The sequence below is a fragment of the Crotalus tigris genome, unplaced genomic scaffold, assembly GCF_016545835.1.
Source record: "Crotalus tigris isolate CLP2741 ecotype Arizona unplaced genomic scaffold, ASM1654583v1 scf7180000018783.1386937, whole genome shotgun sequence".
Taxonomy (NCBI): domain Eukaryota; kingdom Metazoa; phylum Chordata; class Lepidosauria; order Squamata; family Viperidae; genus Crotalus; species Crotalus tigris.
The window spans coordinates 106134-131894 of record NW_024097198.1 but is presented as its reverse complement, the minus strand read 5'-3'; the positions used below and the strand labels follow the sequence as shown (position 1 = coordinate 131894).

Below are 25761 nucleotides of genomic sequence, written 5' to 3'. Positions count from 1 at the left end.
ATCTGAAGACCTTTAGCAATGCCAAATGATGAATGGGTGTCTCTGAGGCACATGGAAAATTTTATGGGATATATTGTCAACCGAAAAACATTTTCCACCTTGGACAGCTTTGCTTTTAGCCTGATTTTCAGCTAGAAGCAAATGCTGAAAGCATTTCTCAATCAGGGGTCTGCCACCTTGACAACTGAAGTCCACAAGTCTTAAAAGTTTGTCAAAGTTGCAGACCCCTACAGGCGGTCCTCAACCTAACCACCACATTTGTGCCCCAAATTTACATTGTTAAGTGAGAAATTTGTTAAGCGAGTTTTGCTCCATTTTACGACTTTTCTTGCCACATTGGTTAAATGACGCGCTGAAGTTGTTAAGTTAGTAACAACGGGTTGTTAAACGAATCCGGTTTCCTCATCAACTTTGCTTGTCAGAAGGTCGCAAAAGAGGATCACACAATCTCAGGATTGTAAATTGTCGGGTGGCCTCATCAGGTTGTGGCTGATTCCACAGATCCCGGTTTAACAAACAGCCTTGGGATGCACAAGACAGGCCATTGGTGCCTCTGGCTCTGGAGAGGATCAGAGGGAGCTTTCGATAACCAGCTTAACTCTCCTTCACTCTGACCAAGGTGGGGATGGGCAGGGATTGCCTTTGAGTTAAAGTCAACTCTCAGGGGCTTCACGGGCACCTATGGCTGCCGGCTGAGGAATTCTGGGAGTTGAAGCCCACTAGTCTTAACGGGACTAAGGTTGGACACCCTGGCTTTAAATCTTTCCTTGCTGGGCTCCCGTTCTTGCAGGCAGGGCAGCCGCCCAGCCTGGCATGCCACCAAGATGCAGCCGGAGAGGGCAGGTCTCCTGCAGGCTTCTGCTTGGGGGGTGTTTGTTTTCCATGGCTTCAGGAAAGTTCTCTCCCCCTCCCCTTCCGATCTGGGAGGTGGTGGGGAGCCTACGAACCAAACTTGTTGGAGAAACACAGCCAGCGTGTAAGGGGCTTGCGCCAGCCCGGTGAGTACATCCCGTTTTCCTTTCCGCATTATTGGAAAGCGCCGGTCCCTCGCGGCTTCTGGATCTTTGCACGAACCCACCCACCCCACCCACCCAAAGGATGTTCGCCAAGGGGGCTTCCTTGAGGAACGCTCCCCTACGACGCCTCCGCAAGGAAAGCCTCTCGCCCTGGAGCGAGGATGGAGGCCAAGGGATTAAGCGTGGAGCGGTCAGGAGGGAACCGCGCACGTGCAGAGGGGCAGGGGGGAATCGGACCCCCGACTCCCGTCGCCTTGCCCGTCGGCCCCAGCAGCACCCCCCCATTTGGGAGGGTCTCCCTCCATTACAGCACCCACCTGCGGCTGGAAAAGCCGGTTGCCGCTTCTTGTTGCAGCAGGAAAAGCTGCAGCAGCTTTCTGACTCCCGCCCCCCTCCTCCATTCCTTCCCCACCCCCCAGGAATGCTAGGATCCCCCCCCCATTCGCCCCGGGGACCTCGCCAGTTCCCCCCTACCCCAGCCGCAGCCCCGCACCGGGCCAGAAGCGAGACGCAGCAGCGGCAGCGCGCCCGACCCTCCCTCCGCTCTCCTGCGGCCCTGGGCGGGGGGGGGGGGCGAGCTGGACACGCCTGTCCACGGAGATGGCCCATCCCGTCCCCTCCCCGTCTCCCCCTCCCAGCCACGCGTATGCAAATCGCCCAGGCCCTGCCTCTCGGGCTGCTGCTGCTGCGCTGGGCGCGCAGCGATGCCAGCGGCTGGGAGTTCGCGCGAGCGGGTGAGTGGCTCTGCTCTGTCCGGCCCGGACCTAGCGGAGGGGCGGGTGGTGGTGGTGGTGGTGGTGAAGGGGGTCGGCAGGGCTCCCTTCGCCTGCGCTGCACGGGGCGATGGGGGGGGGGGCGTGGTGCACGTTCCGTGCTGCATGCAGCATGCTGCATGCATCCCCCCTACCACCCCCCATCCACTTCTCCCTGCCCCCCCGCGCGCCCCTCTCTGCCTTTCCCGGCTGGCCGAGCTGCTCCCCGGCCGAGCTGGGAATGGCAGGCATCAGGGCATTTGCGGGGGTGGGCAAGGGTCCCGAGTGGGAGGGAGGGGAGCGGGCTGAATCAGACCGGAGTGTGTGTGGGGGGTGGGCGCGTGGCCCTACGCGGGGCCGACTCAAAAGTGTGGCAGGAGGCTTAAACCACCGTGGGAGACCCACCCGCGCCCTGCCAAATCATTCGTGGGGGTTGCAAGCCCCCCCCTCGCCCAGGCCGGGACGAGCCCCCCGAGAGCCGAGTGGAGATGAGGGCGGAGGAGCTGAACATCTGGGCGAGGCACAGAAAGTTGGCACCCGTGGAGGCGCTTCCTTTCCGGCACGCTTCCAGCTGTTGCTCGGTCTTCAGCTGAATCGCGGAGGGAAGAAGTGGGTTGGGGGGCGTAGGTAGCCCGCACCAGCTCCCTGACTTTTCAGAAGTTTCCCCCTGGGTGGGCGAGAGAAGCACCTGGAGCGGTGGGGGGGGGGAAGGGGAATTCTTCGTTCCTCTTCTTCTTTCCAGGTGGCTGAACCCGGCGGTCTAGCATTTGTTACCGTGGCCCGGTGGGGCTGGGAATGCTGTAGTCTAGCAATCTCCGGAGGGCTGGGGGCAAGCACGGTTGTGCACTCCGACGGCTCTCTTCGAGAACTTTACAGCCGTTTGATGCGCATTGATTTCCCATCGATTGCTGGGCGCTGCCAAGAAACGATTTGCTGTCTTGCGTGAGGAGGAGGTGAAAGGTGTTTCCACCTCAACGAGCATGGATTTCGATCCAGGAAGGGTGTGATCAGCCAGCTAGACGCCTCCGGTTCTGCTTTCTTTAGAAACCATCGCTCTAAACTTTCCTTCCTCTCAAAGGAAGGGAGTTGGCTTGGTCTGGGGCGCTGATAGGCAGCTATAGATAGCTGGACCAAGCTGGATAAGAACAGGGTCCCTGGCCTTGGCAACTTGGCAAGTCTTGTGGACTTCAGCTTCAGAATGAGTGGACCGCCAGATGTGTGGACTTCAACTCCCAGAATTCCCTAGTCGTCCATCTTGGTTGGGGCATTCTGGGAGTTGAAGTCCATAGGTCTTAAAGCTGCCAGAGTTGGACACCCCTGAACTAGGAGGACACATATCCTAAGACATAATAGCCTAAGAAATCCCTGCAGAGGGAGGGGGAGAACATCTCTGGAAGTTAGTAATGGGGGGGGGGACTGTTAAAGAACCAGGTTGTGCAAAGATTGGGGTGTCTTCTGGATGTATTAACATCCATTCTTCTCTCTCCTCTGCTCAGCTGGGAAATAAGTCCAATTTTCTTGATCTCTCCACTCACAATTGAGCACCAAATTTCTTCTCCTGGAACTGTGCCCTCTGCTCTCTTTCTAAAATTCAGTGAGATTTTCCAATTGTACTTAGATACTCCTTGGCATCCTCTAGCCTAGACATTTAATCATTGGCCTTGTTCTCCTAAAATAAGCCACATTTTGTTCAACCAGGAGTTGTGGAACAAACCACAGAGGAGTAGGATTATATAACATACCAAGCCATAAATCATGGGTTACAGACCCCAGGGGATGGATTAAAATAACATTTTAAGCCACAAAATGGTGGTTTGGCACATGAGATGAATCCAGTTACTGGTGATGGCTACACTGGAGGCGCAATCTTTGACCCCTCTGTCACAACTGGTAGTAGTCAGGCTAGAAGTTGAAATGTTTGTGAAGTTGAGCCAACGAAAAATCCACCAGCTCGTTTGCAAATTGGTGGACCTTGGATTCCAACAGTGCCAAAAAACAAACTTCTTTGAACAGGGAACCCCAACCTCAATGCTAGTGATACCGTGGGGTGCTTGGTGCTCTCTGGGCTTGCTTTTTTGCAGACTTTTGTTTCATTACCCAACTTGGTAACATCATCAGTGCTACAAGGGAGTGGGACTTGTCTCTCTGTTTATATACAAGTGTCTTGCCCTGCCAGTATTCGTGGGAATATGTTTTTTTCTTCATAGTTTCTTGATTAAGATATTGTTTTCTGTTTGATTGTTTGTCTGGTTTTAATCCATGCTTACCTGGGTTTCTCTTTCTGTGGAATCCTTAGTGCTAGCTAGATGTTCGCTAGTTGGGCCATGAAATGTCTACAAGGAAACAACTAAGCTCAGAGAGCACAAAGGACCCCACAGTCTCCTCCTCATCCTTTTCTTCTCCTTTTCCTTCTCCCTCTCCTCTCTACTCTTTCTCCCTACTCCTACTCCTACTCCTACTCCTTTCTTCTCTTTCTCCCTCTCCTTCTCTCTCCTCCTCCTCTTCACAAATTCGGCTATCTTCTAGCACTGATGACATTACCTAGTTTGGATAATGAAACCTCTGCAAGAAAACCACCAAGCTCAGAGACCACCAAGGACCCCACAATTCAACCTTGAGCTACACATATTCTCTTCTGTTGGTACTATTAATACCCTGTGTCCTGGGATTTTCAGCTGCAAATAATCAGTTTGTCCCCAGATATGCAGCTCATTGGCCTGGTCTATATCAGGAAAAAGAAACATGATACTTCCCAGCTGTTGCTGAAATTCATCACCTGCCAGGCTGGTGAGGGCCACTGGGATGTTCAGCAACATCTGGTTTCACATTTTGGGTGGATGTATATTGACTGTTTGCACTTTCCATTTGCAATTTCTTCCACTCCCCTGGCAGAGTCAATGTGCCCGCTATAAATAATACCCAGATTCTGTTTCATGCAAACATTGTGTGAAGAAGTGGGAACATCAAATCCTTTGGGGAGGAGAGAACTTTTCTTGTCACCCAATTGTTGAAACGTCTTTTCAAACCTGAGCATTCACATTTGTTCAATTCTCATTAAAGGTTGAAAACAAATTAGATACAAGCAAGCCAAGATGGGTTTTTAAATCCTGTCTTCCAGGAGCATTATTTTTCCTATGTGCAAAAGTTGAATTCTTTAAAAATGAAGCAATTCAGAATCTAGAGATATGGAGTGAAGCTGCCCCCATTCCACCCCCACCCACCCCCCCAAAAAGTCGTCGTTGCACCTAAATCAGAGTGACACCATTCCTACCAGCTCACAGGTACTCCAAATTTCTTGGGACGTTGGGGAGAATAATGTTATATTTCCAAATTAGATGGGGACAAAGCCCATTTTGAAAGGAGCTTCAGGGGTTTTTAACTTTGGAAAAAGTGATATTTTATGCCTCTACAAAATGTAAGGGAGTCATCTTATCCCTGAACTCCTTTTCCAGACCCCCCCCCAGTGCCCAAAAAATCGCCCTACCCCTAAACCTGGGGGCTTGAAAGAGTAGCGGTCTCAGAAAGCATGAAGCCCTCAAACCAGATACTTTACACTCCCGATTTAACGGAAGCACAGCCAAATTCACATCTGGTGAGGCTCTTCCTGTTGAATTTCTCCCTCTTTGGAAACCTCAGAGAGCCTGAGAGAACAGCATGGGAGAATTGCTCTATTTCAGTGATGGCGAACCTTTTAGAGACCGAATGCCCAAAACCTGCCCCCCTGCCCCTGCTCGGCCTCCCACCCTGCCTGCTCTGCCCCCACCCACCCCCTGTCCCACCCGCACGTAGGGCCACCCAGTGCTTCCATGGCCCACCGCAGATCGCCCAGGTGGCCCTGCAGCGCCATGGCAGCCATTCCCTCCACCCACACCCTGCAACATCATCTGTGCATGACAGGGCGCAAGGGCGGGGTCTTGTCCCTGCTGCCCAGCTGCCATGTCCTTGGTTGCGCTGCTCCATGCGGGCCATGCCCAGGGGCGACTCTCCTCTGGGGGGGGGGTGCTGGTGAGGAGGGGGCCACGGGGAGGCGGGGCTGGGGTGACAGCATGAGTGCCCACAGAAAGGGCTCCAAGTGCCGCCTCTGGCACGCGTGCCATAGGTTCGCCACCGCTGCTCTATTTGATGCAAAATAGGGCCCTCTCAAACATCTGCAGGACTGTTCTTTGAGCGGTGGACATTTCTGGCATTTCAATCTTTTCTGCCCCACAAATAAACGTTCTCCTGTTCCACCCTAACCTCCTTCTGCTGAATGGCTGGCATACCTTGGCATCTTTCCTTTAAACCGAGACCAGCGAAGGATTGAAGCTAGATTCCTTCCCATGGATCCCAACCGGCCACAGATGGAATATCCGAGTCATGTCACACCCGGGAATCCGCTTTTTATAGCATCTGGTAGTGGTAGCCCTGCTGGGTTCCAGGAGCTGATCAGAAGTTAATGATTAAATTGAAGCCTGATGGAGGCGGAGTGTCTCCCTCTTGTTTGTATTGATTAGGTCCACTTGCTTCCCTGTCCAAGGAAGATTACAGTCATGGAAACACTTTCTGCTAGATTCTTCTCGTGCTCAAGATAAGCTGGCCACAAACTGGTGGTGGAGGAACAATTGACAGCTATGTCTGAATGGGGCCCCTGCCTCCGTTGATTCTGCTCTATATGTTAAACCCAGGTTCTTCAACAGCTTGATGGGTTCCCTGCAGGTGGTTCATTGATCCCCAGTGAATCCTCCATCACAAGCCTCTGGATACCAACAGGTGCTTTTGCCTTAAAAAAAAAAAAAACAGAAAACTCCTGTGTTACATTACACACAGAGACCCCACACAGACACAGAGAAGGTCTAACCTGTAGGTCTAATCTGGTATCATTAACAAAATATCCTACAGCTCTTTTGAGAAGTCCTTGCAGTTTCTCCCAGCCTGCCTCTTTTCTATAAAACTCTCTCCCCTGGTGAGTATGAGAGAGGAGAGGTTTGAGAGAGGGAAGGAAGGAAAGGAAGGAAGGAAGGAAGGAAAGAAAGAAAGGGAGGGAAGGAAGGAAGGAAGGGAAGGAAGGAAGGAAGGAAGGGAAGGAAAGAAGGAAGGAAGGAAGGAAGGAAGGAAGGAAGGAAGGAAGGAAGGAAGGAAAGAAAGAAAGAGAAGGAAGGAAGAAAGAAAGGAAGGAAAAATTCTCTTCTATTGGACCCTTCCACGCTTGGTTAACTAACTGGTTAAAGACTGGAGAAAGATTTCAACAAAACATTTGGCTTCCTAATGTTTTCCACGGGGTTTGTTTTGGTTTTGTCTTTTTTAATGGCAGCTGAGTTTACACAGTGCCTTGAGATGGGGGATTGTTTGGAAAGCCGTGCAAGTTGCCTTTGTTTGCAGACTTGACAAACTGCCACAAACCTCTCCTTTCAGCCTCCATGAAGCTAAGCAGCTGCTGCGGCGGATCTTTCAGCCTCTGACTTGTGTCCCCACCCCCCACCCCACCCCCGGCTAAAAGGATGAAACCATGGGCCTGAGCGTCTCCTGTCTGAAAGGTAAGGGCGAGACTCCGCTCCTCCGTGGGGAAGGGAAAAAATGCTGAGAGGGAGGAATGGCTTGGGATGGTCTTTGAGAGATTTGGGCCAGGAAGCTGGAGGGAGAGATAGCAGCCAAAAGAGCACTTAGACCTCTTCTCGGCTTCTGATTCATCAGGAGCTTTTCTCAGCAAGAAATGCATGGTAGTGCTGAGGCTGTTTCCACGTGGATGTAAAAGTGGCCTCTCCCGACTAAGAAGGGTGTTGGGTGTTTATTGAAGACACTTTACTTTTCAAAGGGGTTCACTCAAGTATGTTTGTTTGGGTTTTGTTAATGCTATGTGGGTTGAAATGTGGCAAAGAACAATTCCTCTTTAATACAAAACGGTGCTTTTCAGCCTTGGCAACTGGAAGATGGGTGGACTTCAACGCCCAGAATTCCCCAGCCAGGTTGCTGGGGGGAAGAGGAAAGGAAAGGAAAGGAAGGGAAAGGAAAGGAAAGGAAAGAGGAGAGGAAAGAAGAAAGGAAAGAAGAAAGGAAAAGAAAGGAAAGGAAAGGAAGGGAAAGAGGAAAGGAAAGGAAGTGAAAGAGGAAAGGAAGGGAAAGGAAAGGAAAGGAAGGGAAAGGAAAGGAAAGAGGAGAGGAAAGAAGAAAGGAAAGAAGAAAGGAAAAGAAAGGAAAGGAAGGGAAAGGAAAGGAAAGGAAGGGAAAGAGGAAAGGAAAGAGAAAAGGAAAGGAAAGAGAAAAGGAAAGGAAAGGAAAGGAAGTGAAAGAGGAAAGGAAAGAAAAGAGGAAAGGAAAGGAAAGGAAAGGAAGAAGGAGGGAAGGAGAGAAGGGAGGGAGGGAGGAGAAATGTTATTCTATTAAACCCTTCCAGACTAGTTAACTAACTTGTTAAAGATTAGAGAAAGGTCTCAAGAACAAAAAGTGTTCCAGCCTCCTAATGTTTCAGATGGGATTTGTTGGCTGGGGAATTCTGGGGAGCTAAAGTCCACCCATCTTAAAGTTGCCAAGGTTGAAAAACACTGATATAAAACCTACAGAGTCTTCTAAACATATGCAGAGTGTCTTTATTTTAGCTATGCTGTACAGAGCCAGGCTTTGACCAGGCTGAGCTAAGACCTCAACTTTAAACATTATTATTTTGGGGCGGTTATGTTTATAGAGTTGCAATCGTGTTCAGCAAAAGGTTACTTTCGTTGTTGTTTTTTTGTTTTCAGTTGTTCCCCCCCCCCTACTATTTAGAGCTGTTTCCTTTGGCTGTAAAGTTGTTTAGTTTGGATGGATTTATTTTATGTCTGCATTTATGTGCCTTCAATACTTCTGGAGGAAATTGTGTGTGTGTGTGTGTGTGTGTGTGTGTGTGTTTTTAACAACTTTCTCCCAGATCCAAGGAGAAAAGGGACAACCTCTGGGTGTTGCAAACTAGTTTGAAGGGTTGCGTGTTACCCATCCAGATAATTTGTTAAGTAGAAATGGCAGAGCCGTTTCCCGAAATGTGTCTTCTCCACAGTGAAGTGAAACACGGGACTCATGGAGAACCGAAAGCAAAGCAGCTGCTGGCTCAATTGCCCGTCTTTTAGCCTTTCGGAAAAATTGGGCAAAGACCTTTGGCACCGTTTCACTCCAGCTTGGCTTTCTAAGCAAGAAGGTTTTATGACTCCTTGAACAGGAGCCCACATCTGCACCCCCTCTTCACTATCTCCCTCCCCCACCCACTTAAAATCAAAAGGAATTCTTGGAAATTGGCAGAGTCCTGCAGCACCTGTGGATGCAAAACAGAGGGAGAGGGAGAGGAGAGGGAGAGGAGAGGAGGGGAGAGGAAGGGAGAGGGAGAGGGAGAGAGAGGAGAGGGAGAGGAGAGGAGGGGAGAGAAGAGGAGAGGGAGAGGAGAGGGAGAGAGAGGAGAGGGAGAGGAGAGGGAGGGGAGAGGGAGAGGAGAGGAGGGGAGAGGAAGGGAGAGGAGAGGGAGAGGAGAGGAGAGGAGAGGGAGAGGGAGAGAGAGGAGAGGGAGAGGAGAGGGAGGGGAGAGGGAGAGAGAGGAGAGGGAGAGGAGAAGAGGGGAGAGGAAGGGAGAGGGAGAGGAGAGGAAGGGAGAGGGAGATGAGACGAGACGAGAGGAAGGGAGAGGAGAGGGAGGGGAGAGGAGAGGGAGAGGAGAGGAGGGGAGAGGAAGGGAGAGGAGAGGGAGAGGAGAGGGAGAGGGAGAGGAAGGGAGAGGAGAGGGAGAGGGAGAGGAGAAGAGGGGAGAGGAAGGGAGAGGGAGAGGAGAGGAAGGGAGAGGGAGAGGGAGACGAGACGAGAGGAAGGGAGAGGAGAGGGAGGGGAGAGGGAGGGGAGAGAGAGAGGAAGGGAGAGGGAGAGGGAGAGGGAGAGGGAAAAGATTCAGCCTGGGTCAGTCACTGGGACCAAAGGTTTATTTTTCCAAGCTTTCGAGTTCGTGCTGGGGCCCATCCTCTCTCTCCAGATTAGCTGCACAGGGCTGTTCTATGCATTGCATTTATATGATACCTTGCTGTATGTAGCTTTTAGTTGCTAATTAGGGTATTGATGGCTAGTTATTAAGTCGCTGGTTGTTGTTTCCTTGTGCCGCTGCTCAGCTCCTAAGTGCCTGACAAGCTGTTCGTAAATCAGCACTCCTGTTGACTGATAGGGGGCTCCTTTCCCAGGCTTCCATCATTTCCCCAGCCTTTTTTTGTCCCTGCTTGGCCAACAATTGTAGTAGCTGCAAAACTGAACTGAGAAAGAGAAGTTCCCAGAGGATGGGGGCTGTAGCACGAGCCCAAAAGCTTGGAGGAATAAAGCCTCTGGTCCTGATGACCAGCTCAGATTGGATCCTGCAGCGTTATCCTGGGACACAGATTGTTCACCCTCATTTGCAAGGAATAAGAGTCGCATCCACCCCGAGCCTAGATGGAAGCCCGAGAGGACCGGCCAATGGTCTTTGGAAGTTGCTCACCACCCACCATCCCCCTCCCCAATTTGGATTGTCTGGGTCGTCAGAAGGCTCAGCACCCCCAAGAGGCTGCTTCCTTTGGCACTCCAAAGAGGCGGGTTGCTTTTAAAACGACTTTAAAAGCCAGCCCGGGTGAAGAGGGAAGGCTGGCTCCTGGCCTGAAAGTGGGAAAGGCGATGCAGAGGCCAACCCCCACTCCCCCCCACCCCAACACAAGCCCTGCTCCGAGTAATGGGAACATATCCTGCCAGCCCCTGCCTCGCCTGATGGTCCAGAGCCGGCTAGATGAGTGAGTTGCAGGAGGAGGCAGCTGAGGGAGACCCAAGAGTGCCCTCCAAGCTGGGGGTGGAGGCAGAGGAAGAAGGGAAGCCCCAATTCACAGAGTACTCTCCTCCTCTTCCATTGCTGCTGCTGGTGCTGCTTCCTCCTCCTCCTCTTCTTAAAGGGCCATTTACTTCTCCTCCTCCTCCTCCTCCTTTCCCCATCCCTATTCCTCCTCCTCTTTCACTTTCTCCTTCTTCTCCTTTTCTTGCTAATCAGTCCTTCTGCTGCTCCTTCTTCTCCTCCTTTTCTCCTCCATCTATTCTCCTTCCCCTCTTTCTCTTTCTCCTTCTCTCATCTACCATTCCTTCTCCTTCTTGCTCCACCTCCTCTTATTTCTTCTCTTCCATCTTCTCCTTCTCCTCTCATCTACCATTCCTTCCTCTCCTCCTTCTCCTTCTTCTTATTTCTTCTCCTCCTTCTCCATTTCTTCCACTACCCCCTCCTTTTCTTCTTCTTGAAACCCCATTCATAAGGTTCTTCTTCCCCTTCTTCTCCTCCTCCTCCCCCCCCCTTTTCAACGTGCTCCATTCTCTCGCTGGGTAATTGGGACAAATGCTAAATATTGCATTGCCCATTAGCTTTTCACTGCTGCGCAGCCCCGGTGCCAGCAGGTGCTGTCAGCTTTAATGCAGCGTTAAAGGCCTGGCGCCTGCTGATTCCCCTTCCCAGGGAGGTCTTCTTGCATGGGGGGGGGAGGGATGGGGGGAGGAGCTGACTGGCTCCCCGCATCCCAGAGAGCCATGCTGCAGCTACAGGACCGTTCTGTGCACCATAGATGCCCCCTTTGGGATGACAGTTGGGTTTCAAAGCTGCCATTCAGAGGAATGTGTCTCTTCCCGAGAAGGATCTGCTCTGAGGCAGGTAGAGAGCCAACAGGTGCAGCAATCAAGGTATGCATCCCTAGGGAACTTCTGTCTCCTTGGCAAATGCTCCCTACACTGCATATTATGTGCGTTGCCCCAGGAAATTCCATTCTGAGTCCTTTGTTTTTCCCAAGTTTGCTTTTTAAGACACTTCATTCAGTACAAGCAGCCAGAATAGCTCTGCACATCCAGCCAGTGAAATCACAGCAGCACCTGGTTGAGATTCGCTGATTAAAGAAACTAACCAGGATCAGATCTGCTTTGTCCTTGGGTGGGAAGCCCAGGACTGTCAGCTGTCCAGAAACTCTGTGGAGCAAAACACATGGGCAAGTTCGTGGAGTGGTCAGGAATTAAGCTTAGCCTGCAGGAAATAGATTTGGCTTTTAGCCATAGCAGATGGCAGAGCTTGGCTGACCTTGGCTGAGGCACCTGAACAACAGGTGAAGCTTCAGTTGTTTCCATCACAGTGACCAGCCTGACTTTTTAAGTCCTGCAGATGCTGCTCATTTCTTTGCATGTTGATATCACCCAAAACAAATTTTAACTGCTGGAAGAAAAATGAACTCATCTAACCAATGTGTTTCCTTTTCAATGCTAGACTGAAGTTTCTTTTCCTTCCTTCTTTTCTTCCTTCTTACTTTCTTTCCTTCCTTCCTTCCTTCCTTCCTTCCTTCCTTCCTTCCTTCCTTCCTTCCTTCCTTCCTTCCTTCCTTTCCCTCTCTCTCTCTCTCTCTCTCTCTCTCTCTCTCTCTCTCTCTCTCTCTCTCTCTCTCCACCCCTTGTTATTATGATTTAGAGCAGTGTTTCCCAAACTTGACAATTTTAAGGCATGAGGACTTCAACTCCCAGAATTCTGGGAGTTGAAGTCCTCATGCCTTAAAATTGTCAAGTTTGGGAAACACTGATTTAGAGAGCTGGGTCTTTCCATAACATGTCTGAAGTAGGATAACTTGAGTGTGGTCTTTTGATCTTTCAGTGAGAATGTTGAGTTCATTTCCTTGATGATTCTTTGCTTAGTTTCCTTGACTGTCCGTGGTTTACTCTAAAACCAAGTTTTCAAAGAGCCAACGCTCTTCCTATCCTGGCTTCTTCAAAGCCCAACTTCCTTTGCACAGTTCTGATCTTGGTCCATCATAGCATTGGAATATCTGTTCAAATGCCTGGATGGTGCTTTACCAAGTGCTCCTCTGCAGCATATTCCTTGATGGCTTAAACGGATAATAACTTGAATTTTCTAAACCCCACCCCTTGCCCCAACCCCTGATAATCAGTGACACCATTTCATTTTTCACTTTAAAGAAAGAAAGATACCCCCATCAAAAGGTGGCCTTGAAGGCTCAACTTCAAACCTAAATCAGCTTCACTGCATGGGAAAGGGGGGGGGTTGAGAAGGCCTGACCCCTCCCTCCCACCCTTTGCATCATCAACCCAAGTCCTAAAGCCATTAAGTGTTATCCACAAGGTTTGCTGACGTGGCTCCAACAGTCGCCCTGCCTCGTGAACGTAGCAGGGACCAAGCCTAGCCCTTTATGCGTAAAAGGCCAGGGGCTTGCTCTGGGCTCCCTGCAAATGCATTTGTAAATTGCATCCGTTGGGGGCACTAAAAATTTTGGCTTCGGGCCCCTAATGCAGGTTTATCCACCAGCTGGAGAGCAAGACCTCGTATTGATCTCCAAACAAACAGTTCTCTTGTTAATAGCCTGTTGAGCCTGTTCTGCTTAAATATGGCAAGCCGGGAAGGGAGAGAGGTTGCGAAGTACGTCTTGAGTGACGCAGGCTCTCCTATCAAAGCGCCGCTGAAGTGGGGACTTGTGCAATGGGGCAGCTGTTCTCTTGTGCAAATCCCTTCGTTGACAGCACAACCCAGGCACTAGGTGGCCAAGTCTAAGCACATGGCTTCAAAAATAAGACCTCCAAGGAAAAGCAGACTGGTGTATTCTTAGTTTAATATTAATCTCTTGTTTTTCTGCCCGCTTCACTCCTATTCAGGATAGGATAGGACAGGATAGGACAGGACAGGATAGGATAAAAATGGGATAGCATAGCATAGCATAGCATAGCATAGCATAGCATAGAAATAGAGTAGAATAGGAAATAGAACAGAACAGAACAGAATAGAATAGGAAATAGAATAGAATAGAATAGAATAGAATAGAATAGAATAGAATAGAATAGAATAGAATAGAATAGAATAGAATAGAATAGAATAGAATTAAGCTATTTTCCAAAGCACCTGAAGGCAGGACAAGAAGCAACGGGTGGAAACTAATCAAGGAGAGAAGCAACCTAGAACTAAGGAGGAACTTCCTGACAGTGAGAACAATCAACCAGTGGAACAGCTTTCCTTCAGAAGTTGTGAGTGCTGAAGAGAAGGACGAGGGGGGACATGATAGCAGTGTTCCAGTGTCTCAGGGGGTGCCACAAAGAAGAGGGAGTCAAGCTATTCCCCCAAAGCATCTGAAGGAAGGACAAGAAGCAACAGAGGAAAACTAATCAGGGAGAGAAGCAACCTTGAACTAAGGACAGTTAGAACAATTAACCAGTGGAACAACCTGCCTCCAGAAGCAGTAAATGCTCCAACACTGGAAGTTTTTAAGAAGAGACTGGACAGCCACTTGTCCGAAATGGTGTAGGGTTTCCTGCCCGAGCAGGGAGTTGGACTAGATGACCTCCAAGGTCCCTTCCAACTTTACTACTATTACTAGAATAGAATTCTTTATTGGCCAAGTCTGGTTGGACACACAAGGAATTTGTCTCCGGTGCAGAAGCTCTCACTGTTCCTACAAGTAATACTGATAAATCATGATAACAATACATTCATCACAAATCATAAGATGCAAGATGTAGTGACAGTCATAGAATACTAGCTGAGCAACAACATAAATCATACTAGCATACTAAAAACAATATAAATTGTAAGGTACAAGCAACAAAGTTATAGACAAAAGAAGATAAGGGGAGGTAATAGGAAAGGCGAGGAGAATCAGAGTAATGCAGCTTTACTAAGTGGTTTGACAGAGTTGTGTTCAGTCATGAGTTGACCCCTTTAGTCTGTGGAAAGATCTCTGTTAAGAGGTCAGCTGCCACAAGATGCACACGTGGTCCTCTTTCAGGTAGGATCCCAACCACAGGCATTCTTGGAAGGTTGCTTTACCCAAACAGTCCTGTCCCTCACTGCTGATGGAATCTGCTAGATCTCTTCGCCTTTGTCTTCCCTTCCCCACATCCCAAGTGAGCCTAGGGAGGATTCCTAGCTCCCCCTTCGCCCTGATTCCTCCTGGCATGTTTCCTCTGGGTCAGGAAAAGGTCATGTCTCCTGAATTAATCCTATTATTAGGCCAGGTCAGTCCAGAGGCGGTCATCCCTCGCGTGGCCACGAGACGGCGCCCGTACAACGTGTTTTGACTTTGTGGCTAGCAAAGAGGTGGGACGCCCATCATTTCTGGTTGAATATCATTGCATAATTTATATTCATTTATGCCCATCTCATTAAAGATCTTCTAGAATCATCCTTACATCATGATGAAGGCACACCATACGAGAAGACTGCCCACTTGGGCATGGCAGATCTTGGCTCTCCAAGCTCACCTTGACTGCACGGGCAATGACTTAGGAAGCGTTGGGGACTCTATCAGGCTGCAGAGAGACTCGGGGATGGGCTATCAATTATAGGTCCTGGGGTGACTTTTAGAGCAAAGGGGGGACCATCTGGGTCCTTTGGGAAATGATTTCCTCTCTCGATTGCCACCAGGTGCCACCAGAAGCATCGGGATGATCCTCGCTTTCTCTCTCTTTCAGGCTTCAAGATGTGTGTAAGCGGGGCTGGGGTCAGCAGCAGCGAGGTGGCGGTCATGGCTGAGAAAAGACTAAGGGTCCCGGATATTATTATCACCCCTCCGACCCCCACGGGGAAGGCCCTCTTGAGAGACCCCAGCCTGGAGGGCGATGAACCCCAAGACAACTGCTGAGCCAGAAGGCAGAGATGTGGCCTGCTGTCTCCAGGCCAAGGAGAAGGGGCCCTCCCTGGCATTGCTAGAGAACGTGGCTCTCCACCATCTTGCTCAGGAACTTTCCCAGCCTCTTGAGTTTTGCAAACTCCTCCCATTTCTTCTCCCCTTGCCAGGCTGTTTAAAAATGGACCAACATCTCCAGATATACCTCACTCACACTTGCGACCATGGCACTGTTGCAGACCCGTAACAGGCAAAAGGTCCTTCAAGGAGTCCTCCAAACCGATTGTCCACTTGGAAGAAGACCTACGGTAATGGTTAAGATGGTGGCACAATGGATGGGTGGTGGCTCTCAGGTTCTTGATAGTGGTGTTGGTCAACTTGGACCCAGCTGAGGTCATTGTCAGAAGAGAAAGGACACTGACTTACACAGAAAGTCCAGGTCCTCTGGTGGTATCTAAGAGCAGATTTAAGGGGAAATGTGATGGTTCCAAGAGCAAACAAGGTCATATGAATTTTTTGGGAGGGGGTGGGTTGCTGCTGCTGCTCCATCTCCTATTTGGATGGTCTCTTCTTCTGAGAAACACTTAAGTTCTCATTGGTTTCTTCTGCTGTGTTCAAAGTGGACCTGGATAGGGCAACCCTTCCAGCAGATGTCCCTCTGCAAAGTGGGACCAAAGGCTACTTGAGCAAAACAATCCAACTTTGCTTTGCTCCAAGATCCTGAGTCGATGGAGGAAAAGTGCTCTTGGTTCTCTCGCCTGATCCTTCTTTTTTGGATAGAGGTGGTCTCTAGGTCTTAGAAGCAACTAAGGAAGAACCTGGGAATGTGTTTTAGTAAGACTTGACCCTAAACGGGGAACTTTCCCAAGAGTAAAGAAGCCATAGGCCTGGTAGGGAATCAACAGATTTGTCATAATTTTGCTAGCTCAGTTAGGAATTGGGCTAGTTGGGTGGGGTTGGCAAGGAGGGTTATGGAGATTCTGCTTACTTTGAGCTCCTCCAAGAACAGGGTGCTGTACTTGCAAGCCACGTGGTGTGGGGCAGGATAGGGGCCATATCTGACTGTCTCCAACCTAGCATCTGTCCTCTCCTTTTGTTCTGGGTGCTGTTCTTCTCCTGGTGTCTCTAGAAGGTGCCAAGATGAAGAAAGCATGCTAGGCTGATGCCCTCAGGAGCCATACTGACTGGGAGCGATGGTTGCTGTGGTCCAACGCATTGGAAGGATACCAGATTGGAGAAGACAGACTCAACTCACAGTATAAGGAAAGCAATGGAACCTTAATTTCCAAGAATTCGGTTTTCCAGACCTCTTGCCACGAGTGAAACTCCATAGTATTCCATAGATGGGTTGACTTCATTGTACAAAAATGTGATTTGCACCCATTTGCATCCCTTGTGTCATCTGCAATGATGCACCCTTGAATTTAGTAGTGTAATGGATGCCGCTTTCCCTAATCAAAACAAGGTTTCATTAAAAAGGGAGAAGGGAAGTGATTTTCATCCAGCCAGAAAGATTCTCTGTTGGAGCTCCAAGGGAATGTTGTCTTCCTTGCCACCTCATGCCTCAATGGAAAGAAGTCACATGGACTTCATTCCCAGCCAATGAGAGAGAAAAATAGGGAGTTTGCTATGGATAGAATGTTTGTATCCAAGCTGAATGGCATAAGAAATCACCGTTGGTTTCCATCCAGACTGACTTCATCAAATCCTTGGTTGAATCAGAATCAGACTAGGATAGAGTTGGAATGGACCTTGGAGGTTTCCTAGTCCAGCCCCCTGCTCAAGCAGAAGACCCTATACCCTTCCAGACAAGTGGCCATCCAGTCTCCAACCTCCAGTGTTGGAGCACTCACAACTTCTGGAGAGAAGCCGTTCCACTGGTTGATTGTTCTGTCAGGAAACTTCTCCTTAGTTCCAGGTTGCTTCTCTCCTTGATTAGTTTCCATCCGTTGCCTCTTGTCCTGCCTTCAGGCGCTTTGGAAAACTGAATACAGAATAATAGAGTTAGAAGGGGTGTTGAAGGTCTTCTAGTCCATCCTTTGCTTGAGCAGGAGGTCCTATACCATTCCAGACAAATAGCTGTCGGGTGACGAACTTGTTCTTTTCCATAGCCAGATTTTTACTCTTGATCAAAGGCCTCAAAACTTTCTTCGCCAACTTTGTGCCATCAAGCAATTAAAACCAACTCAATCCGTTCTACACTCAGGATGAAAGACGATTGACTTATTCCAGATGGAATGATTGTTGGAATAAAACCCCAAGGATTGTTCCCCGAGTCTTCCAAGCTCGGCTATATAAGATGGGGTGCAGTTTCTCCCTCTTATCCCGTTTTATAATGGTTGCAAAACAGACGTTCGGTTTTCAATCGTTTTTTCATGCCTCCAGGTTCATTCGAATGAGATGCAAATGTTTTAATTGAATGCGAGGTCTGACTGAACATTTTGTTTCCGATTTAGCATGAATTGGCATGTTCTGGTGTTTTTTTTTTTCCTTTCAAAAGTCATGTTTTCCAAGTTTTGGAATGGTGGAATATTTAAGCATCAATATAAAGCATCACAGTTTTATTACACCACATTAAACATTTTCCACCTGATGTTTATGTTAAGTCATTTATTCTATTCAGAAAAAAGCTCTCTTGTCTCTCCAACTGAAGTATCAGTTCCAATTCCTTATACTTTATGTCCAAAATGGTGTGTGTTTGATTTTGCAAACATGTGCTGGCTGGGGAATCCTGGGAGTTGAAGTCCACACGTTCTCAAGGTTGAGAAACAGTGATCTAAGATCTTCCCATAAAACAATGGAGCATCCTTTTCACAGGTGTCACGCTCAAATGTCTATGGAGCTTCTCAACCACCCAGGTCATGGCTCCGAAAGGTGTTTTTTTAAAGGCAGCTGGTGTTTCTTGGGGTTTTTTTCCCCTTGAAAATGTTTCGCTTTTCATCCAAGAAGCTTCTTCTGACTGAATGATGGGGAATGGAAGGATTTCTATTCTTTGTAGTCATTTGGCTGTTAGCATCTGAGAGTCATTCAGGCCATTTGGGGGTTTAACCTGTAGGCACCAGGTGATCTGCTTTGGGGGTTCCTCAATGTGAAGGTTGAAGAGACACCAAAATAGAATACAATTCTTTATTGGCCAAGTGTGGTTAGACCCACAAGGTATTTGTCTCTGGTGTATAAGCTCTCAGTGTACATACAACAACAGAGTGATAGGTCATAGATCATATTACAATCATTAATCATAAGATACAAGTGATAAATCATAGATACCAATAGAAGGTAGTAGGAAAGATGAGAAGATGAGGAAGAGGAGAAGATGGGAAGGATAATATCAATACAGTCCTCCTACAAAGGAGGCAAATACTTTGGCCAATCAATAGTGAGTTGGAAAAACTGCAACTTTTCCCTTGCAATTCCAGCCAGGTTGGTCCTACCTGGCCCCAGTGCTCTCCATCCTGCCTAGGATGCACGACTCAGCCTTGAGCTTCTGAAGGCCAGATCACATCAAGACCCTGGGGGGGGGAGGGTATGCGGGGGGGGGTGTTAGGGGAGAGAGGCGGTGTTTAAAAACAGATGGAAATGCAATTTTTAAAGCAGCAGCAGCAGATGGTAAAAGGCAGGGAAGCACATCCACACTGTGCCAAAGTCAGTTGCGAGCTTTCGTGTCTTCCACTAAGATCGGGCAATGGCTCCCTTGAGGAAGGCAGGTGATGGGTTTTCGAGGGGTAGTTTATTATGTTTATTATTTTTCCCCCTCGGCTGCAAATGCTGGAAATAAAAAAAAAAAAATGCTGGGGCTGCAGACAGGAACACAGGGAGGATTTCCGGAGGGGTGGGGGGTTTTCTGGATGGTGTGAGATCAAAGGTGAATAAGGTGTGCTTTTCAGGCGCTGTTCAGTAACCCTCGCGCAGGAATGGTGGACCAGGTGAAAGGAATCCCCCCCCACTCTCCCTCTCCTGATGGATCTAACTGGGAAGGCTGCCAACCAAGTACTACATATATCTCTGGCGCCCTGCCCAAAATGCTACTAGCGTGGGCAATTTGTACAAGCAAACTCCTTCAGTGCTGGGCTGCTCATTGCAAGAGACTAATGAATAATGAAAACAGCATCTCACTTCATTGTTTTGGTTAGAAAGTGGTTTCTGTGCCAGACCTCTAAGGTTTTTGGTCCTTTCCCCGTCTTTTATGGCTGACTGAGCAGCAGAATTGGTGCCGTGATGAAGGCACCAGGCTAGGAGACGGGGGGGGGAGGGAGAGTTCTAGTCCTGCCTTGGGCATGAAGCCAGCTGGTGATCTTGGGCCGTCACCCTCTCTCAGCCCTAGAAAGAAGGCAATGGTAAGCCACTCTTGAAAAGCTGGCCTAAAAATCGTGCAGAGGTTTTTGCTTTTTTTTCCAGGCAGTCGCCAGCAATCAAGACTGATTTGAAGACACCCAAACAAAACGAAAATATTTTAAAAGGACAGGTGTTTGTTTTATGAGCCTCGCTCAGGTAGAAGAAACGTCTGTGCCCTAAACTTGCTGGCAACGTTTGGGAGGTGCAGCAGAGCCCCCCCATCATATTGCCAGCGCTGAACTAAGATTCACCCGGCCACCCCATCCGCAGGATGGAATGGAAATACTTCTTTTGTTCAGGAAGCAAAATGCCTTAGCAGTAAATGGTTGGCTGGGGGATTCTGGGAGTCCACCCAACTGCTCAAGTTAAAGCGAGCTGAACTGGGGAATTCTGGGAGTTGAAGTCCATGTATCTTAAAAGTTGTTGAGATTGAGAAACACCAGTTTACACCTTGTATTTACAATACAAAGTGCAAAGCAGGATACAGCCTTTCCTACCCTCCTGGGCTGGGCCTGATGGGATTTGTAGTCAGCTCCTTTCCCCAAACCTCTGGAAAAGAGATTTGTTAGAGGGGGAAAAAAAACGGTCTTACCATTTACTACAAAGCCCAAAGATGCTGAATGGGGAATTCTGGGGACTGAAGTCCAAACTTCTTTAAGTTGACAAGTTTGAAAAACGCAGATTTAGTTTTAATTGCCCCCCCCCCAAAAAAAATAATAAGTCTGCAGGAGGACCTGTGCTTCTTGTGGGCCATTCATTTGGGTTTCTCGGGGACTCATTATTGTTGCTTTATTTGCATTGCTGGCCTCTTTTTTCCCACTGCACAAATAAAAAGCGTCATTTTTTTTTCAATGCAAGATCGCTGCGCATTTTTCCAGCAACAGCTGTTCAAACAACGTAGCTTTTAGGCCCCGCCCACATCGATGCCCACGCCCATTTTGGGTTTGTTAATGAAATTTTAATGCTGGGACTAGAGCCAATCAGAGAAAAGAGGAAGAGCCAATGAGGAAACAGTGCGACCGCTGTCAGTTAGCGGGAAAAGGCGGGATCACTCGCTGTGGTTTATGAATGACTAATGAATGGGCGGGCCTCGATTTTTTTTTTCTATCCCTCCAATAGCAGCTCGTGTTGACCCGAGGAACGCGAAACAAACGTGGATAGGAGGCTTGTCATTGGCTAGTAGGAGAAAAAGGGCAGGGCTTCCCTTAGCTTTCCCTCAATGACTAGAAACCGCCGCCTCCCGAGGGAAAGTGAGAGCGCGCGCGAAAAAAGCAGGGGTTTTCATAGGGTGAGAAATAAACGGTGGGCGGGGCATTGATTTCCCTTCCAACCAATGGCAGAAGGAGGGGAAAGCGCGCGCGAGGAAAGCCGAGGCGGTCATAGGACGAAGCACGGAATAAAGGCGGGGCTTCCTCTTTCCAACCAATAGCAGGCGCAATCGCCAGGGTGAGCGGTACCGTGGCGGCCATCGGCTTTCTACTCAGTCTACGGCGAGTCGGATTTGGCGGCTTCGTTTTCCGGCCTCTTTTACCTTCCTGCCTTCCTGATGGATGCCGCCGAAGTCGAATTCCTGGCGGAGCGAGAGATGGTCACCATCATCCCCAACTTCAGCCTGGACAGGATTTACCTCATCGGGGTGAGGCCTTCGGAACTACAACTCCCATGCTCCTTTATTCCCTTGCCGGTGGGGGTTATGGAACTGTAGTCCCAACACAAGATGCCCGTTCTTGTCCGGGGAGGGGTGGCTACGTTTCATCTCCCATCAGCCAAGGACGGCTTGTGGCTGAGGATTATGGGGGTTGTAGTCACAGACGTTTAGGCTGCCCTCGGCCCCGACCCGGGTAGGCACTGGTAGGGGATTATGGGGGCTTTACGGTTAATGCTTTTAGGGTGCCCTCAGCTGCTCCCATCAGAGTATATGTTGGCAAGGCATTGTGGGATTTGTGGCCCCCAAAGTTTACTGCAAATGATCCCTTTTCGCTGTGGGGGGGCGGGGGGGAGGGAGTGGAGAGTTCCATCCCCATCGGCCCCAACTTCCATGGCTGGGGATGATGGGGTTTTTGATTGAACCCATTGAGGGTCAGTCCCACCAGGGTGTCATGGCAAGGGATGGTGGGTATTTGTGGCTCCCCCAATATTCTTCCCTTGGATGCCTATGGAGAGAGGGATTTTCATGCCCATCATCCTCAGCTAGGGCAGCTTCTTCCCTCTCCCCATAGGTTTCCAAGGGAAGAATATTGGGGGGGGGCCATAAATACCACAATCCTTTGCCAAAACACCCTGGTGGGACTGATGGAATTTGATAGGTGGGCCAGACTTTTTGGGGGGAGGAGTTGTAGTGAGCCAGACTCTTTTGATGGGAGGGGGAGTTGTAGATGGGCCAGACTTTTTTTGGGGGGGGGGGAACCATTTTCAGGCCGGAGCCTCTTCTTGAGTTTCTCTCTCTTTTGCAGGGCGAGCTGGGCCCCTTCAACCCAGGGCTGCCTGTGGAGGTGCCTCTCTGGCTGGCCATCAACCTGAAACAGAGGCAGAAGTGTCGGCTGGTGCCCCCAGACTGGATGGACGTGGGTAAGGGGTGACTCGCTGGCCTCCTTGCACCCTGGACACTGTGACTGATGTTCCCCTGCCCAGTTTTCCTTCAGCCCTTCCCGCTGTTGCCCAGGAAGCCAGCAGGCTAGACATCCTTCTCATTATATTATTGATTTATACCCTGCCTTTATTTTTGTTATAAATAGCTCAAGGTGGTGGAACATGCCTAAATTTCCTTCCTCCTATTTTCTCCAAACAACAACCTTGTGAGGTGGGTTGGGCTGAGAGGGGAACTAGCCCAAAGTCACCCAGCAGGCTTTCGTTGCTTAAGGCAGAACTAGAACTCACTGTCTCCTCGTGGTTGGCCTGAAATCAACCAATTGGCCTTCATGCCTAAGGTGGGACAAGAACTCAGGAGACTTCTCGTGATTGGCCCAAAGTTACAGCTGGTTTTCATGCTTAAAGCAGGATTAGAACTCACCCTCTCCTGGTTTCTAGCCTGGATTTTAAAATAAGTACTGCTGAAAAATTTCTGTTGCAGCTCTTATTTTTTTAATTCCTTTATAGAAAAGTTGGAGCAAATGCGAGATCAAGAACGCAAAGAGGACACTTTCACCCCAATGCCTAACCCTTTTTACATGGAATTAACTAAACTGCTGCTGAACTAGTGAGTAGGTTTCTTATTTGTAATAATATTCTTTGGAAATGCAGCAAATTCTAATTCTGCCAGAGCACAAAAAAACCCTAGGATTGCGTTAGATTTGAAATTGGAAATGAGCAAGAACTCTACAAACTGCAAATGCTCCAGAGCACTTTTCTAATCTGTTTGCATCTTACTTTATTTAATATATAATTATGTAATAACATATATTGCTTAACAGTTTTGGTTTGTATTTAGAAGCTAATTAATATTGTTTACATTAAGGATCTCTTTTAATAATGTGTGACCTCCTACCTTTTTGTAATCTCACCAATCTATTTCTTTTCTGCATTAGTGCTGCAGATAATATTCCAAAGGCTGATGAGATAAGAACTTTGGTTAAGGATATCTGGGACACTCGAATAGCGAAACTTCGTGTATCTGCAGATAGTTTTGTTAGACAGCAAGAAATTCACGCCAGGGTAAGAGCAACCTTCTGAAAGGATTGAAGTCATTGGAAGAATATTTGTGAAAATGAAATTGATAGTGAAAGTGATACTACTGTATTTCAGTTCTAAAATATTAGAATATATTTTTATTACTTGACAGCAGTGATAGGAGAACTATGTAGTCCTGCAGGCAGAGGTTTTGTACCCAAATTCATGGAAACATACAATTGTATGTACTTATGGATTCACTGCAGCCTAATGAAATGATGACTTGTGTTGTATATGTGGCTGTGTATCCAAATGCATATTCCTCTTACTTATGCCCATAATGAAAGGGTGTGTTTTGTAATATAAGTACACATTTGTGGCTATGTACTTTTTAGTCAAAGATTTGTAAGTTGATTATCATTTAACGGAATGGTGGGCATGCATTTTATTCCTCATTTATGCCACGTCCCGATATATTGGACTGCAACTTACATCATTCCCTGCCATTCTAAAACTGAATGGATTATAACATTTCATTATGGGTGCAGATCACAATTATTGAACCATATTCCGAATTCTTTTAGCTGACATGGAATATAAATTGAAGGAGTGTAATGAATTATGCTTACAGAAGTCTTGTTTTGGGGCATTTGGGGATCAGTTCAAGCTCTGGGAAAGAGGAAAATGTATAGAGAAATTTCAAAACTAAAGAAGAAAGGCAAAAAAATTGAAAAGGGTTTAATGAAATCCAATCTATGTTATCTTTTAGTTTTTGTCAGATGCTAACTTATCGTCAATCATGGGAACTAAAGACTGGCTTACTTTTAAAAAGTGAATGGTGCAACTCTGTCATTTATCTTCTTCAAATTGTGTTGTCTTTTTTTTTTAATAAGCTGGATAATCTGACTCTGATGGAGATCAACACCACTGGTGCTTTCCTCACCCAAGCTTTGGATCACATGTACAAGTTGCGATCAAACCTCCAGCTGGGAGAGAGGGTGGAATCCCAGGAGTTTTGACCGCAGGGAATTTTCATGAGAAGAATTATTCCTGTAAGCCTCCACCTCTCTGTTGTTACTGGCTTCAGAGCAAAACTGTGCTGTGGCAGATTACGATGTAATGTGCTTCATAGCATTTGCTAGTGGGGAACGAATTGATCTGCTAACGGTCATTAGCCCAATACCAAGCCAGCCTGCCAGTGTTGACGTCTTTGGCAGGTGAGGAGGACCTTTGACTTTCCTTGGCAAGCAGGCTCTTGCCCAACACACTCCCAAGTGCTGCAGGACTGCCCTTTCAGGGTGCATCAGTTGCCTGGCTTTTGTGCTAGCTTGTTTTCCTAGTGTTTGTAAGTTGGAAGAAGGAAACAAGTCAGTTGCATCTCTGATGGATGCTGTTCCTTCAAGGCCAAGTCCTTCTGATCTTTATGGAAAAGGAGATTATTTTCGTCTTCTGACTGCATAGTTCTCAGCAGCCTGCCTGGGAAGAGACTTGCACCTGGCAACTCAAACTTTACATCCAACACTGGATTTGCTGCAGTGTTACTCATTGAAATCTGCCTGTCCATCGCCTTCGTATTATAAAGGATTGTTCCCCCCCAGAGGCCACGGAGGTGATCACTGAGGGATGCTGCCTTTTTGTGTGTGTGCCTGCCAAAAAGAAAAAGAACAGCTTTATGAAGAAACGAAGCCACAAAGCCCACAGAGTTTGGCTTAGGTTCCATTTTTCTTTTAAATGCTTGTCCTGGAGACTGTGACTAAACCAGCTGTTTGCAGTACCCAGATTCTAGCTATATGAATCATATAAGCATTTTCACTGTTAGTCATAATAACACATGGTGTTAGCCATCAATTTTAAAATATTTGTAGACAGCACTTACAATGCGGGGGCAACTACAGGGATTTGCTAGTTACTATTCTATTAGGTAATGGTAAAATAAATATTTTAAAAAGCAGTACATTGCTGCAGTTGTAACTCTCTGACCCTTGTTGCTGGTTGCCCTGCAGAACATTTTAAATTCAGAAGACTGTGCTCAAGAAAATGAACATTGCTTAAAACACTGACTTGTCCCTGTTTATGAAAAAGCTTATCAAAAACTGGAAGGCTAAATATTTGTAAAGTAGAGCTTCAGTATAAGTCTTTTGCCACATACACATCCTTTTTTTCTTTAATTACTTTCAGTTTTCAACACGTATTAGAGTTTCAGTAAATTAATCTTATTCAGCAAATGAGCATCTTTACATTTGATTGTGAATTTTTTGCAGGTGAATCTTAATATACACTAAAACAACAACATATACCTTTAACCTAAGTGCTCTTAAGTCTGAGCCCACATTAACTTTTGGTGAGGAATCAAGGCTTCAACTACTAAAGCAATTGTTATGCTTGTTCAGATATAAACGTATACCATTCTTGTGTATTTCTCCACACATATATTAAGCCTACTTGAAATCCAACTTGACTGGATGC

At 47.9% G+C, this 25761-nt stretch overlaps 3 protein-coding genes across 12 annotated transcripts in view; 2 read left to right on the top strand and 1 right to left on the bottom strand.

Moving 5' to 3' along the window:
• The first annotated feature begins 370 nt into the window (after nt 1-370).
• On the top strand, nt 371-17220 carry CUNH16orf74 (chromosome unknown C16orf74 homolog). Of its 3 annotated transcripts, none has more exons than XM_039356014.1 (3): nt 371-998; nt 7160-7281; nt 15203-17220. In XM_039356014.1, the coding sequence occupies exons 2-3, from the start codon at nt 7254-7256 to the stop codon at nt 15370-15372; spliced, it is 198 nt and encodes a 65-aa protein (XP_039211948.1). In that variant the 5' UTR covers nt 371-998; nt 7160-7253; the 3' UTR covers nt 15373-17220. The 3 variants fall into 3 exon arrangements, with proteins under 3 accessions (XP_039211948.1, XP_039211949.1, XP_039211947.1); XM_039356015.1 differs by lacking the exon at nt 371-998 and adding an exon at nt 1639-1750; XM_039356013.1 differs by lacking the exon at nt 371-998 and adding an exon at nt 5822-6517.
• Nucleotides 15528-24353, top strand: GINS2 (GINS complex subunit 2). Its single transcript, XM_039356011.1, has 6 exons — nt 15528-15665; nt 21119-21325; nt 22143-22257; nt 22786-22885; nt 23214-23340; nt 24189-24353. The coding sequence occupies exons 2-6, from the start codon at nt 21236-21238 to the stop codon at nt 24312-24314; spliced, it is 558 nt and encodes a 185-aa protein (XP_039211945.1). The 5' UTR covers nt 15528-15665; nt 21119-21235; the 3' UTR covers nt 24315-24353.
• The window catches only part of GSE1 (Gse1 coiled-coil protein), a 103524-nt gene continuing 101827 nt past the window's right edge, over nt 24065-25761 (bottom strand). For 7 of the 8 annotated variants that reach the window (XM_039356001.1, XM_039355997.1, XM_039355998.1 and 4 more), the window contains one exon: nt 24065-24941. In XM_039356001.1, the coding sequence (XP_039211935.1) occupies nt 24632-24941 (310 nt within the window). In that variant the 3' untranslated portion in view covers nt 24065-24631. The remainder of the gene's footprint in view (nt 24942-25761) is intronic. The other variant, XM_039356006.1, reaches the window with a different exon arrangement.